The 16,124-nt window shown below is 36.8% G+C and overlaps 1 protein-coding gene across 1 annotated transcript; it reads left to right on the top strand.

The window, feature by feature from the left end:
- Positions 1-11,693: 11,693 nt before the first annotated feature.
- On the top strand, positions 11,694-14,850 carry BHQ10_004095 (uncharacterized protein; the record flags this gene model as incomplete). The annotated part of the gene is made up of 11 exons (XM_040876424.1): positions 11,694-11,830; positions 11,957-12,081; positions 12,141-12,292; positions 12,346-12,704; positions 12,764-12,924; positions 13,009-13,266; positions 13,321-13,429; positions 13,546-13,902; positions 13,969-14,320; positions 14,385-14,523; positions 14,627-14,850. 11 exons carry the CDS (start codon positions 11,694-11,696, stop codon positions 14,848-14,850), a joined length of 2,373 nt encoding a protein of 790 aa, XP_040732599.1.
- Positions 14,851-16,124: the final 1,274 nt, after the last annotated feature.

The following is a 16,124-nucleotide window of genomic DNA, read 5'->3' as shown; positions in this document are numbered from 1 at the left end:
GGATATCCCGAAGCCAACTGGGGCGTGCGATCACTCTCAAACAAGGTGACACCTAAACTAGTCAAGGTCGTGGCTCCAGGTGGAGAGGAGGTAGCACAAAAACGAAGTTGATAGTTTTTCACCAGTTTGGACCATGACTACTAGCTTGAGACGACGACCAACTATTTCTAATAGCTTTGCGTAACGGTGCCTTTTATTCCCTGGCGGTTCAGGGGCATACAGACTGCATACCTACGTAAGGCATGTCAGCCACCTGAGAAGGTCGCCGCTCGACAGGGGGCTAAGTCATACGGGGCTGGACTAGTCTACATACATGGTTTTGCACTACGACGGATCCTCCAAAAAGAACTTGGCTGTCCTGGGTTCAGCAACATTTGGAGGGAGGCAAAATAATAAGATTTCATTTACCAATTTATCCCAGGTCCCCTTGCTAGTATTGTTCATCGTCACGAAAGCACCAGACATGTACCCTCCGCTCATTCTTCAGCATAACTTTTCTCTTACTCTTTCTCCTTGGCCAATTGGACCTGTTGTGCTCGTAGCATCCTGACGGATATCTGCAACTGCTACTGTAATCGATACAACAACACGGGTCCTTCCGATGATTGGAGGGTTTTTACCACTAGCACCGAAGAAGCAAGAAAAATGTAAGGTGGTAATCGGTTGTAATATTGACCTGCCTCATTGACAACCCTGTGCTCGATTCCTGTTCTTTTTATACCTGAGAACGCCATACAAAGTCCTGGCTGTCATTTTTTCAATCTGTGTATCCAAATGAATCGCCAAATGTGCTGCAAGGTGCGCTGTAAGGTTTCAAATATTGTGCTATCAAAGGTTCGTAAATGACCCCAATTTTGTGTCAAATAGAGCCCGCGAATTTAGTTTACATAAAAATCGGGATCTTATACAACATTACATAACACAATTTCATATATCATTTTTACAGCATTTTTTAATATACAGATTGAAAGAATTGAACACCAATTCAAGGTTAGGGTTGCCCATGGGCATGGTACCATGGTACTTGCAGAGGTCTAGAAACCATTATCGACCTCCTGTGCCAGGCCCTCGTATCGCCAGCGAGAGACATACGACTCAGTGGCTCCATTGCCACCATTTCTGTAGCGTGTACTCCAACCAAAGTCGCTGAGCGAGGAAGAGGTAGTATTTTGTGATGGATGGTAACAGACCCGCCCGTATGTCACGGACCTGGATCCACCTTAGTTAAACAGCGTTGTGTCAAGGTACGCTAGGCTTTGCTGAACCACACAAAGGTTCGGGATTGAACGTCGATATGGTAGGCTAAGTGAATAGGATAATAATAGTTGATTGGAGGTAGAAGTTTTAATGTAACTAAGATAGAAGAGATCTCTTGTATAGTTTAGTGCCTGTATGAGTGTGAATGTCTTACTGACTCTTACTATTGTATTTGAGTGACTTATATTAAAGAGCTATAAAGAATGACTAAATATATAGTAAATAAGTATGTTTATATAGATCCTTTTAGTATATACTTTAGTATATATGTCTCTAGAAGTGTATACTTTATATATACTTCCTGGTGTTTCTTTGTATATATCTTAGTATATATTTTGTGTTATATGTTCTTGATTAGTTATTTTTAAGTTTGTATCTTTAGCTGACTGTCTGTATATCTAGTTGTAGAAATAATTAGATATAGTGTTAGCTGTTATAATAAATGCCTTCTCTTAATAGTACTAGATTCTGTCTAGTATTATATAAGTTGGTTTTATAATATCACTCTCTCTTTTTGAGACTTTTGTTCTAAAGGTTTAAATAGAAAGACTTGTTCTTATTTTTAATATGATCTTGTTTTCTTCTTTGATAAGTGTCTGAAATGTGTTAATATGTCTGAATTATCTTTTTAAACCTGTTAGTGTTATTGTCAGGCTGATTATATTATTTAGAATGGTTTTTTTATTAATAATTTATGTTCTTATTGTGTTTGTTGAGATTTGCTTTATATAATAGATTTAAAGAGTTGTAATTGTGCTTCCTGTACTTGGAATAATAAGAAATATGAATACTATTTCTATAGTGAAAAAGATTAGAATAGGTTGTAGTATGTGGAAAAGAAACTTAAGACTGATATAGAGTCTATTGAGAGTAGTCTTGAAAAGTCTTTATGGTTATAATAAGAGTTGTTTTTATAATAGTAATATTCTATCTAGGTATAATAGGAGGCTATTGTGAAGCTTATCTAATTATGTAAATAATAAAAACTCTTTAAAGATTGTGGTGATAAAATGTTGGATTATGATTTGAACATCTTAGATATCCTTAATAAGGAGGATTCTGAAGATCTGGTCTTGATTTCTCCTAATGAATAGTATTTGAATGCTATGTTTGAATAATCCTTGGATATTGAGGTATTATTTGCTAATCCTGAATTACTTATATTGTCTGATCTCTTGTTATAGGATGTTTTTCTGATGAGTATTGTTTCTTATAGTAATCTTTGATTGCATCTTGTGCTTTAGTAAGGTTTTTGATCACTTTCTATATGTTTTCTGATTTGTTATATCCTTTTTATTTTACTAAGTATCTTTTTTAGTTTCTAGCTATTTTAGTTGTTAATATTTCTTTGACTTTGTAGGTTTCTTATTTGATAATGATATTGTTTTACATTTTTGTATTTTGCAGTGCTGGTTCTAGTAATGAAATATAGAAAATTGGGTGTATCTTTATTATGTCTGGTAGTTTGAGTTTATAATTGACTTTACTTATTTTTTTTTTAATTTCAAATGGTCTAATTTGTAAGTGATTAAGTTTGTTGCTTGGTTTTATAATTTGAATGTTTTTTTATAAAAGGTATATCTTCTTTTCTTTTTAGAAGTCTGGTTCTTTTAGATGTTTTTTATTGTAATATTCTTTATTCAATTTGTTCTAGTTGATGATTTCTATTTAAAGGTAGAAGTATATTGCTTTTATACTTTGAATGAATCTGTCTGCTACTTTATTGATAGATTCTTAATATTGTGATTATTCTAGTAGTCTAGGTTCTCTTCTATTATTTGTGAAGAATGGTGTAACTTCTATTATTGATTGTTGTGTGGAGTTGTATGCTAATTATACTATTAGTAATAATAATGCCTAGTTACTTTGGTAATTATTGATATAGTGTTATAGGTATTATACTAGCATCTGGTTTATTTATTCTGTTTAACTATTGGTTTAAGGGTGATATGCTGTTGATAATTATTATTCCCCTCTTATAAGGTCTATCATTGATTTCTATAGTTTTGATGAGAATATTGGTCCTCTATTGGATATTATAACTTCTAGTATTCTATAGTGTTTGAATATTTTATCTATTAGTTTGAATACTAATTCTTCTGTGTCTATTTCTTCTGATATTGATATAAAATGCATATATTTTGTTATTTTGTCTACTATTATAAAGATTGTGTTATATTCTTCTAATTCTGGTAGTTTTGTGATATGATCTATTGTAACTTATTGCTATGGATATTCTGGTACTTTGATTTCTTGTAGTAATTTATAGGGTCTGTGTCTCTTGATCTTATTTTTCTGATATGAATTATATTTCTTGATGTATATTTTAATATCTTTTATTATTCTTGGCTAGTAATAGTTTCTGGTGATTTTTTTTATAGTGTTTATCTGTCCTAGATGATTATTAATTAAAGTGTTATGATTGAGTTGAATAATTTTGTTTTATAGTGATTTTGGGATATAGATTAAACTATATTAAAATACTAGTTTGATTTTTATTATTATAATCTTATTGTTTTTCTTTTTAATTAAAGTTTAAATTATATTATTTTTGGCTGTTTCTTTGATAATTTTATCTTATAGTTTGGAGTCTGTTGTTATTTTTGCTGTTGCTGTGAGTATAGCTATTTATAGATTATACTCTAAGTGTCTTTCTTTATTAAGTTATAGTAATGCTGATTTAAGTTTTTTGATTCCTTTTTTATGGTCTGGTCTTCTATTAAGAATATTTATTTTTTTGTTTTCTATTTCTTTGTAGTGTTTGATTATAAAATAATAGTTTTTAAGTAGTTCTGACTATTTTGCTTGTCTTCTTATTAATACTTTAGTTATTGTAAAGTAAGTAAGGTTTTTATGGTTTGTGATGATTTGTATTGGATACTTTGTTCTTTCTAAGTATATTTTTTAATATTTTAATACTGCTACTATTGCTAATAGTTTTTTATTATATATTTTATAGTTTAGTTTTATGTTAATTAGTTTTCTTAAGTAATAGATAACTGGTTTTGGTTTTCTATTTTTATCTGGTTATATTATAGCTACTCTAATTATGAAGTCTAATATATCTATTTCTATTATTATTAGCTTTTCTGGATTATGTTGTGTTAATATTGGTGCTATTATAATCTTATATTTAGTTTCTTTGAATATATTTCCTTATTCTGCTTTTTATTTGTATGGTTAATCCTTTTTTAATAGTCTGAATATAGGTTCTATAATTTTTATATAGTTCTGGATATATTGTTAGTAGTAATTAATTAGTCTAATGAATGATTGTAATTTTTTGAGGTTTTTTGGTTTAGACTAGTCCTAGATTGTCTTAACTTTCTTTTTTTCTGTCTTGATTCTTGTTTATGTAATTCTGTGTCTTAAGAAATCTATTTCTTATATATAAAATTTATATTTCTTTAATTTGACTTGTAGTTTGGTTTCTTATAGGTTGTTTAGTATCTTTTTTATATGTTATATATGTTCTTCTAGCATATCTAAGAATATCAAGATATCATCTAAATATATAATAGTAAAATCGTGTAGGTAAGATAACATCACATTATTGATGTATTATTGAAATGCTGCTGGTGCATTGGTAAGTCTAAATAGTATAACTAAGTATTTAAAATGGTTATATTTTGTTTTGAATGCTGTTTTCTATTCTTTATCTTTTTTGATCTTGAGGTGATTATATGTATTAGTGATGTTAAGTTTGGTAAATTATTTCTTATTTCTGACTTTATCCTGTATCTCTATAATTAGGGGTAAGGAGTAGCTGTTCCTTATTGTGATATTGTTGAGTTATTAAAAGTTAATATATAGTCTTAATTCTGTTGTTCTTTTTTTCTTAATGAATAGTATTAGGTATTCTGCTGGTGATATTAATAGTCTTATATATTCTTTTTTTAAATTTTCTTTAAGATATTTTTTTAGAGATTCTTTCTTGTTTTTTGAGATTGGGTAAATCTTTTAAGGTGCTAGTTCTTTGTCTTCTTTAAGAGGAATAGTATGATTCTACTTGCTATGTTCTAGCAAGGTTTTGTATGTTCTATTGAATAGTTCTCTAAATTCTTTATATTCTGTAGGTAATATTATATTTATATTATTTTTTAGTTGGTGTTTTGCTGTCTTGATATCTAGTTGCTTTTCTAGTATATTGAAATCTTGTTATAGTGTGACCTCTTCTATGATATTAGTGATGGTTATGCTCTTGATTCTGTTCTATAAGGGAGTATTTATTACTTTCTTAATAGTGACTTTTAGGTCTTCTTTTGTTTTAGAAGTCTTAATAGTCTAGGTTTTTCTGTAGTTGTATCTTATTAGTTATAACTGTTTTTTCTTCTAGTGGATCTCTAGGTTGTGTTTTTATAGCTATGGACTTCTTAGTATGATGTTGTCTTGTTCTAATTTTGTGATGTTGAAGTTGATTGTTTTAATATGTTTGTTGATAGTTATGGTTAAGTATTCTGTTTTGTCTGTGATATTTTTTTCTGTTAATTTTTCTTTGTTGAGCTCTAGTAAGGGTATTGGTTTGTATTTTCTTTGTCCTAGTATCTTTAATTTTTCTTGGATTCTTGGGTTTATATAGTTTCTAGTGGTTTCTAAGTCTATTATGACTTGTATTTTTGATCCTAGTATGTTGGCTTGGATTTTGAAGTGTTTTTCTTCTGTGGTGGTTTTAAGTTCTTGGTTTTATTGTTTTAGTGCTTTGTTGATTTCTGTGAGAACTTTTCTGATGTTTTCTTTCTATATAGTGTCTTTGTTGGGTATGTGCTATGTACTAATAAGGTTTTTTAATAATTCTTTAAGATTTATTTTTTTTAAAGTTTTTTTTTTATTCTTGAATGTTATCTTATTTTTGGTTCTTTATTCTAGTCTATTAGTTGTTTGAGTGCTTTGTGTACTTCTAGTTTCTATCTGCTGCTTTGCTTTTCTGGGTATAGTAGTAAATTCTATAATAAGTTTCTTTTGTTCTTTTTCTAGCTATTTATAGTTTTCTGGCTTCTTTCCTTTCTTAACTTTTGGGAAGTAATCGTTTTCTTATTTTATATTTAGATATATACTACACTAGTCTTTAGTATAGAAAGCCCATATGATGGATCTATGATCTAGATGTTCAGGATTATTATGTAATTCTTAATATTCTGGTCTATACTTGAATCCTAGTATTGATTTAATATCTTTCTATTTGTTATTAATAAGGATTTCTTTAATTTGGCTTTCTTAAGCATTGTAATACTGGCTTTTAAGTCTTTTGTAAATTACATTGCTAATTTCCTTTTTGGTTTTTGGTTTACTGGTAACCCCTTAGTCTTTGTGACTATGAAGTTTAAATGTGTGTATTGTTTTTATATATAAGTTTACTTTGTTTTTTGTTCTACTAAAGCTGTGATACTTATTATTTTAATAGTTATTAATATTATAGTTGTTTTTTTATTTAGTATAGGTTTCTTGGTTTTCTTTATTGTATTAAGTTGTTTTAAGTTATTTTTCTTTCTTTAGACTCCTATATTCCTTTATATAATATTCTTTTTTATAGTAATTATAACACTCTATATTATTTTTATCTCTAGGCTTCTTATTAAATTCTTTAGGCTTAGCCATTATATTTAATTCTATTAATATTGGTTTATATAGGTTATATTATTTATGATCTTGGTTAGCTTAGTGGTAGGTTTTTCCTCTATAATTTCCCCATCCTCTTTTCTGTCACTTTTCTATCCGTTTCTTATATAAGTGGTTATTGAGTTTGACTGCTATGTCAATTATATTAATTAGTGTGTTAGGTCGTTTTAGAATTCTTATGATCTTATCTTTGATTTTATTCTTTAGGCCTTGGTAGAATTGATCTGCTTTAGCTTCATTATCCCATCCTAGATGAGAACTGATCTGGTGAAATTGTGAGGCATAGTCTAATACTAATATAACTTATTATAATTATTATATTTTTTAAGCTATTAAGTTCTGCTTATCTATTTCTTTAAATATTGATTTGATCTTTCTAATAAATATTCTATAGTTAATAAATATTTTATTAACTTTATTGTCTTGTTTATCTTCTATTTTATTAAACTATGCTCTTATATATAGTTTAAACTAATCTATCACATTCTCTTCTAAGAAGATGGAGATAGCTAGAACTTTATCTACTTCTCCTATAAGTAGATGAATATTAGCTATAAAGTAAAGCTACATTTGTATTAAGAAGGATTATAGACTCTTATGATCTTCTTTAAATGGTATTAGCTTATTAATTTTAAGTTAAAGTCTTGAAGCTTAAGTAGCTTCTAATTTAATAATTCTAGTTTTTATTACTATTATTTTTTAAGTTATTAAGGCTTTATTATTTATAATATTTTTAGTTAGTATTTCTTCTACTATATTAGATAATTTACTTCCTTAAGTAATATTTTTCTAATATAATAATATTCTTTTATTTAATAGTATTTTATTTCTAGTATATCTTAGAGTTAAGATAATAGCTCTTTTATTATAGATCTAGATCTATCTTAGTTAAATAATATTATATTAAAGTATACTAGGCTTTATTAAATTATATAAAGATTTAAGATTAAATATTAATATAATAAGCTAAGTGAATAGAATAATAATAGTTAATTAAAAGTAGAAATCTTAATATAATTAAGATAGAAGAGATCCTTTATATAGCTTAGTACTTATATAAATATAAATGCTTTACTAACTCTTATTATTATATTTAAGTGACTTATGTTAAAAAGCTATAAAGAATAATTAAATATATAATAAATAAGTATATTTATATAGATCTCTTTAGTATATACTTTAGTATACATGTCTCTAGAAGTGTATACTTTGTATATATTTTCTGATGTTTTTTTGTGTACATCTTAGTATATACTTCATATTATATATTCCTGATTAGTCATCTTTAAGTTCATATCTTTAGCTAACCGCCCGTGTACCTAGTCATAGAAATGACTAGATATGGTGTTAGCTGCTATAACAAACACCTTCCCTTAATAGTACTAGATTCTGCCTAGTATCATGCAAGTTGGTTTCGTAACACCGTATTCGTATTTTGCAAATAGGGTGGAGACCTGCAGGGCTGAGCTTAGAAAGTTTGAACAGCCTTTGGAGCCCCACATGATGTGGATCAGGTAAAAGCGCAAGCAAAGCCCGGATCTGCAAAGACAACCTGGCCAAGCATCATGTATCCATTCGTTACCTTCTAAAAAAAATCGCACCATTTGAATCAGAAAGCTATGATCATTCTCTATGTTTTGATTGGTAGAACATCTCCCCCCAATGCATGGGCTTGCCTCTTCAGGACTGCAGATAAGGCGATTTTCGCATTCGTATCAAATAGTGGCGTTGATGGACTCTGCAGAGTTCTCACTAGAACCAGAAACAGCATTCAGCAGGGTATAGAATGGCCCGTCAAGCTTCATTCACTCTTGCGTCCCTTCGACGACATTATTATACACTTGATCCAAGTCCCACTTCTTATCTTGCGACAATCTTTCCCGTGCCTCTTCGAACATTTGCAAGCAGATCATGGCGCAATTCGACCTGCCTAGCAGAGCTGACTGTGAAAATCAAAACATATCTCTAGACCTAGAGAACAAGATAATCAGATCACATGTCGAGGTAAGCAGCATCCTTGATATCTGCATCTACTGAAATTCCGTATGAAGCGAGCTCACATTCATTGATGGGATAGCTCCGTACAAGCAGTGCTTCCCCTGAACATGTCCCAACAGCAACCCATCAGAGAGATTGGCTTACTCAGGTATGGTGTTGGATAACAACCCCGAAAGGATTCTTCATCGCCATCTATGGATTGAACATAGTCGCCTGGGGGGGAATGCTATTCCTGCTGATCTGCAATGCCGCCCCAGCTATGTGCCACCCGTCCTGCAACGATCTATACTCCTCCCGTAAGATCTGGATCGAGATCACCTCCCAAATTCTGAACGGGCTATTCTGCTTGACAGGATTCGGACTCACGCCGTGGCGCTTCCGGGATCTGTACTGGTGGTGCTGCTGGCGGCTCGCGTGGAAAAACCGAGAGAAGAGCCTCGCGGGCATCGCGCGCTTGGCTAGTATTCACCAAGCGTGTTATCGCTTATCAATTGTTGTGTCATGTGTTGACTGTGTTGGGGACTGTCGCTGCGAGCGAAACATACATGCTACAAAGGCCCTTGACCCCTCGATAACTGAGGCCCTCACACCGGCGACGGCGCCTTGGAAAATGGATTGTGTGGTCTGGTGCAACATGTGGAATACTATATTCCAGGGATGCCTGGCTGGCTGCATGTGGGGGATGAATAGATTCAACCGGCCTAGTTGGACGACAGGCGTATTCGTTGCCTTGGCCTGCGTTGTGGCTGGAATTGCGGGGTATCTGGTCTTCCGCGAGACGAGGAGGCTTGCGAGATCAACCGAGACGAAAACGACCGATAGTTCTTTTGCAGAGAAAGGGGAGAATGGCGTCTAAACTTGCCGTATGTTACGCCTGATCCTGGGCTATTGCTGTATGTAGTTTAATTCTTCCATTCGCTGTGTCTTCATGTCATCATTACTACTGTAGCGGAACGATGTCGAAGACCTACCTAGTAATGATAACGTTAGGTATAAACCTCCGTTGAAGAGAGCAGGAAGCAAAGGAGGTTAGCAGTGGATAGCTCGGGTGGAAAAGAAGGTTGATATTAATTGTGCTTGTTTGTGCTTGATCACTGTACAAGGTTACCGAAAATCATGACTCCGCTGTAGACCATTCAACCTTCTCTTACCCTTCGATAGTCCTCGAAATCCAGTAACAATTTGGTTCCTGTACGTGTTCGTATATTGATTGCTCTCTAACATCCGTACACCTTCACTACAGCCATCCTTGACAGTTAACATCCTCGTCATCGAATGAATTTGATGCGTGCAACCTCTTCGCAATATCCGCGCCAGTGTATCTCAAAACGCCAAATGTGGCGCGATCAGCTTTAGACACCTAATTCGACATACCCTTGACGATTCCTTTAGTCACACCCTTGGCTGCATCCTGCTGCATCCCTCGGTATGGCCTGACGACTATGTAACTAACTGCCTCAGCCATCTCCCACACGAATCCTCTTCCCGCGGCAGCAAAGCCGCTCTTGCCACCTTTCTCCTTTCGAAGTTCTTTGACGTGTATCCGACAGATGAAGTGGTTGTGGGCCTGTGGGAGGTCGATGGGATCCTATCACGGGCTGAGCGTCTACTGCGATGCGCACCACCACCCAATTCACTAATTCACTTTCGGAACATTTTACAACCTTGTTCAGGGGCATCAGATTTACCACGTGGGTCGCAAGGACCAGTGCACGAGGAGTATAACTAGTTAGGCGAGTTTTGATCAGTATGAGGTCAATAGGATGTCTATAAGTCTATCAGTTGCTGAGAGCATCAAGAAATGTGGGGTCGTTCAATGTACAAGGTAAAAATATTCTTGTCGATCAACCCGTCCCGTTCGCAACTAAAGTCTCTGCGGCGAACTTTCAAGGCTTGAGCTTTTTTCCAGACTTGGACACGGATATGGACCACACGGCAAGCTGGGATGGGTATAGATCGCAATTTGGACACTCGAGAGGAAGGTTATACTAGAATGACGAGAACGTAGCGCAAACATGACCCCGAGCTCATTTTTTGCGAAATGGTCGAGGCCGTGGCCACTGCTTGTTCGCTAAGGATCTACTCTATTGCACAGATGGACAGCCGTTGCTACTGCCAAGTCGACACAGACCTGTTGAACGGCTGGAGCGCTAATCCCAACACAGATTTCACCTTAGAGCCGAGGATACCACCAAGCGCTGGACAGTGATAAACTTATGATTTGGAGTAATATCGGCTTCAAATTCGACATTGTGAACTGTCATTCAGCAATAAATTAGCATTAACCCAACAGCGCAGGGTTAATGGAAAAACAGAGATTTGAAACTGCAGGGAAACACGTTATCCAGATTACATAAGAGTTTATTGAGAACACTAACTAGTCAGTTAACCTAAGTTAATTATAGAAACGATTTATTCAGCACCTACAGTAACTCGTATACTATTTTATACGGTGCTCGAGTTGATGCATGTTCAAGAAGATCTACGTATCTACAATACAGAGCTTGGTTACCTCGTATTCGTACAGATCGAAACCGAATCCACAATTTCTATCCACTCCGCTCCACTACACTATGTCCTCGGCAAATCAGGAGTCCAACCAAAAAAAAGCATTGTACTATGTCAACTTTTAGTCTCCACGACGCAACTCATTCAAAGTTTATGCTTGTCGTCGGGAAGAGGCAGTCTGGTTCAGTATATTATTTAGCTACTCCTGACCCAAGATGACTCAGTCCAACATCATTGAAATATCAACGGCTACCTAGAAGGCTGCCTTTCTGAGCTGGAGATTTATCACAATCCATTGCTACTACTCAGACAGCATGGTGAGAGGGAAAGAAAAGGAGGATCAAAATAGCGCAGAACTACCATTCCAAGGGAATCCTTCTAAACCGGGTGCCTGGGATGATGATTTGGATCCTCCACCTGACATTGACTGGGACGAGCCACCCGTCTACGAGTTAGTCGGATCGGGGAACAGAGCGTCAACGACAGTTTTTGCTCAAGGCGAGTCAAGGCAGATCTAGGAAGAAATTGATTTTACTAACTTCAACCTGCCTCCAGATGATGGACGAGCCGCGATTAGTCTCCTCAGTGCAAAAAGATTATCGATTTCGACGCCCTCTCAACCGAAGCCTTACACGATACCAAATATTATCAACTCCAAATCTCCACGTTTGAATATCGTGATTCAAATTGTCGGTAGTAGAGGTATGTAGGTCGTATATGTTTTCTGGATCCGTACTGGAAAGCTCACGGGTCTTTTTAAGGAGATGTGCAACCGTTTTTGGCCCTTGGACGAGAGCTACAAATTGAAGGACATCGAGTAAGGATCGCTACCCACGATGTTTTTCGAGACTTTGTTACCGAAGCCGGCTTTGAGTTCTTTCCCATCGGTGGAGATCCATCATCCCTTATGGCTGTGCGTAGATGGTCCTTGATTGTGATTCTTCATTTACTAATTGCTTTCGTTAGTACATGGTCAAGAATCCCGGCATCGTTCCAAAATTCCAAACTATCATGAGTGGCGAAATTTCAGAAAAGCGAAGGATGGTGTACAGAATGCTAGAGGGCTGCTGGAGGTCGTGTATTGAGCCGGACCCCGAGAACAATATCCCATTTGTCGCGGAGGCCATTATCGCGAATCCGCCAAGTTTTGCCCATGTGCATTGCGCACAAGCCATGGGAATTCCCGTTCACCTCATGTTCACCATGCCTTGGAGCCCTACAAAAGCATTTCCTCATCCCCTGGCAAACATTGAGCGGACAGATGCAGATCTAATGACAACGAACTATTTGTCCTATGGTTTAGTTGAACTACTGACGTGGCAAGGGTAAAGATCTTTTTCATATTAAGATGTGGCTTTCGGTATTTTCGCTGACGACGCGCCAGTCTTTCCAGCGTTATTAATGGATGGCGCCGAAAGTCGCTAGGCCTAGATCCGGTGCCAACATTGACGGGGCCCTCGATCGCTGAGGCCTTACAGATACCTTTCACCTACTGTTGGTCCCCAGCCTTTGTGGCAAAGCCTCAAGATTGGGGTAACTATATTGGTGAGTTGTATTGTTACTTCTTTTTTCCCCCTTCCTTAGCCTCTCTGAGGAAAATATTATGGACAACATACTGACTTGCAAAAGATGTGTGTGGTTTCTTCTTTAGGGAAGAGCCAGCCTATACGCCTGTCGATGAGCTGCGTGATTTCCTCAGCAGTGGCCCGCCACCAGTATACATTGGATTCGGTAGTATTGTCATGGATGATGCAGAAGAAATGACTGCTATACTGCTAGGCGCAATTAGAGCGTGTGGTGTACGGGCCATAATATCCCGTGGGTGGAGTAAGCTTGGTTCCGGCCAGCAAGATCCAAATGTGATGTTTTTGGGCGACTGCCCACATGGTATAAAGTTCTGCTTTCATAACTATAAGAGGACCAGAGCTGATTTAAATTAAGAATGGCTCTTCAAGCACGTATCATGTGTTGTGCATCACGGTGGAGCTGGTACCACTGCGTGTGGACTCCTCAATGGACGGCCGACCATTATAGTTCCTTTCTTTGGCGAGTAAGTACTCAGCTCTTACTTTAATGACAAGACACCCTTTTTACGAAGCGTATCACCAAAGATCAAGAACCAGTTTCGCTTGAGCCATGAGCTAGCTAACTTTCAATATTTCATAGCCAAGCGTTCTGGGGCCAGATGATTGCTGCTAACCAGGCCGGTCCATCTCCTATTCACCATAAATCCTTGAACGAAAACAATCTAGCAGAAGCTATTCGGTATTGCCTAACGCCAAAAGCCAAAAATGCAGCTGCAGCAATCTCTCGGAAAATGAAGGCAGAAAATGGAGTTCGGGCTGCGTCGCGTTCATTCCATTGCAATTTACCTGTGGAAGCCTTGCGATGCGATCTACTCCCAGATGAACCGGCTGTTTGGCTGTATACCAAGACTAAGAAAAAAGAACCCCTCAAACTGTCTGACAAGGCTGCCTTTATCTTGACCGAGAAGAACAAGATTGAAGCTCAACATTTTAAGCTGTGGGTTGTCCTAAAAAAAGCACCTTTGACCGTCAGAGTGTGACCCGCTCACGTGTTCAACATTAGCTATCAACCCAAACCCATAATAATAGAGAACCAACGCTGGGACCCTGTGAGCGCCGGCAGTTCCGTTCTTTTAGGAATTTTGTTTGACTTTACAGTCGGCTTCAGTCAAGTATTTATAGGCCCCGCTAAGGTCTTCCAAAGCAAAGATGAAGGGGGAGGGAAGAAAGAAGCAGCAGTCACCTTTGGAAAAGGATTTGGCAAGATGGCAGGTGTCCTTCCCAAGGCTACTCTTGTTGATTTTCCTTTGGCGATAACTGAAGGCCTGCATCATTTGCCACGACTGTACGGCGATGAAGTGCGAAATCACGGTCAAGTCAAGGACTGGAAAAGTGGCTGTGGTGTCGCTGGAAAGGTACATTATGAGCACATTTCTTGTCGGCTAAATCAGGCTCGCACTGATGATTTCTGAAATCTAGACATTAGGGTACGGCTTCGTGGACGGACTCCTTGGGACTGTCACCAAGCCTTATGAAGGAGCAAGAGAGGGCGGCTGGGCAGGTTTTGGAAAGGGACTTGGAAAGGGAGCCATGGGACTTGTCACAGGACCGGGTGCAGGTTTGTTCTTGCCCTCGGAATACGTCCCATATACGAGAAATCCTTAATACAAGCTATTGGGAAGACTCGATTGATAAAATTGAGACTAACTTCCCTTCTATAGGTATGTTTGGCTTGTTTGCTTACCCCTTCCTTGGAATGTACAAGTCAATCAGCACTTCCTCACTGTCCCCATCACAAAGGAAGATCTTGCTCGCACGGCAAGTCTATGGCTCSTACATGGCTCGGCAGCGAGAGTACGCCGCGCAAGATGGAGGACAAGAACGGGATGAAGCAACTCAGAATATCGCTCTTGAAGCATTCGAAAGAAGCTTCAAACGAGGCTGAAATACTGGAAGTGCTGAAATTAGGTTCTTAAGAATGTTATGCAAGACGTATGCAAATTACGTTGGTAAATAGGCAATCTTTAATCTTAGGTCTATTTCTAGAGTTCTCCAACCCCTTTCACCGGCTTTCATTCTAGCAGAATTCGATATGATAAGCTGTCATCTCGTAAACTTATTCTACTAATCTAGTACATAGAGCATCAGCGATATGCATATGTATACAGCTTTATCCCGCAAGGCGTATATATGTGCTCCCATCGACTTTAGTATCATGCATCTGTTGAGCCCTGACCTTATATCTTTCGTACATAGTCATGTATACGCGTATAATGACTAAACGTGGTATTAGCTACCGCTTTAATATAACACCATTCTCCTATACTAGATTCAAGCTCTATGCAACTTTAATACGCAATAATTTGCATTTACATTTCGGGTCTAGTCAGGAATAAACGTGGACCTTCCCCTTTCATATACACCTGTATGCGCGGTGAGAATCTCGCTTCAACCTTAACGGTCAGTAATCTCAAGGACCTGTAAACTGATTCTGGGTACCGCTATAACGTGTTAGCACTTTCGTAATATATGAGTGCTATCACAACCCCCATTTTCGAATCAAAAGGGCTTGCTCGAGTAAGAATTCGTCACCCATCTCTCACACCAACCTACTGTTTGCCGCTATTGGTGCCTAGGTACATTCTACGATATGTTGCAAGGATTTGAGTGGAGTTGTTGGTAAATCAACAAAGACTACTTCCTTCAACTTCTTGCGAGCTTTTCGTAAAATGCTGGCTTCTCTGCCCCTAAAATCGCCTAACATTTTCATATCCAGTTGGCTGCCTCCTTTCTCCAGGACTATGTAACGTATTGTCGGCCTTGTTCCGGGTTTAGCAGATCTGGTTTGAAAGTAAAATAGAAAATGTCTAATGCATAGACCTCAGCCAAATTGTAGCTGCAGCATCCTGCCCCTTAGTCACTAAGTAGGTGGAAGGACGTGGCGTAGCCATATTTGTTCCCGTACCACTACTCGAACCTGGTCCTGCCATCTACGTGATACTCTTCCAGAGAGAACTGTACACGCATGTAATGTTCGTAGCGAGAATACTGGTATGCGACAGTGGCCGATGAATATTTTAATCAAAGATAGAGACATGAAGCTGTCGAAGGTAGAAGAGCCCACTATTTACCCTCTTGAATCTCAAAAGGATTGTCCACCATTGAGGGAGAAATGGACTTTCCTGTTTCATAGTGGTGGCTGAGTGACTGGAGTGGCCC

Source organism: Talaromyces amestolkiae (assembly GCF_001896365.1).
Source record: "Talaromyces amestolkiae strain CIB chromosome Unknown scaffold7.1, whole genome shotgun sequence".
Taxonomy (NCBI): Eukaryota; Fungi; Ascomycota; class Eurotiomycetes; order Eurotiales; family Trichocomaceae; genus Talaromyces; species Talaromyces amestolkiae.
This window is presented reverse-complemented; position numbering and strand designations above follow the sequence as displayed.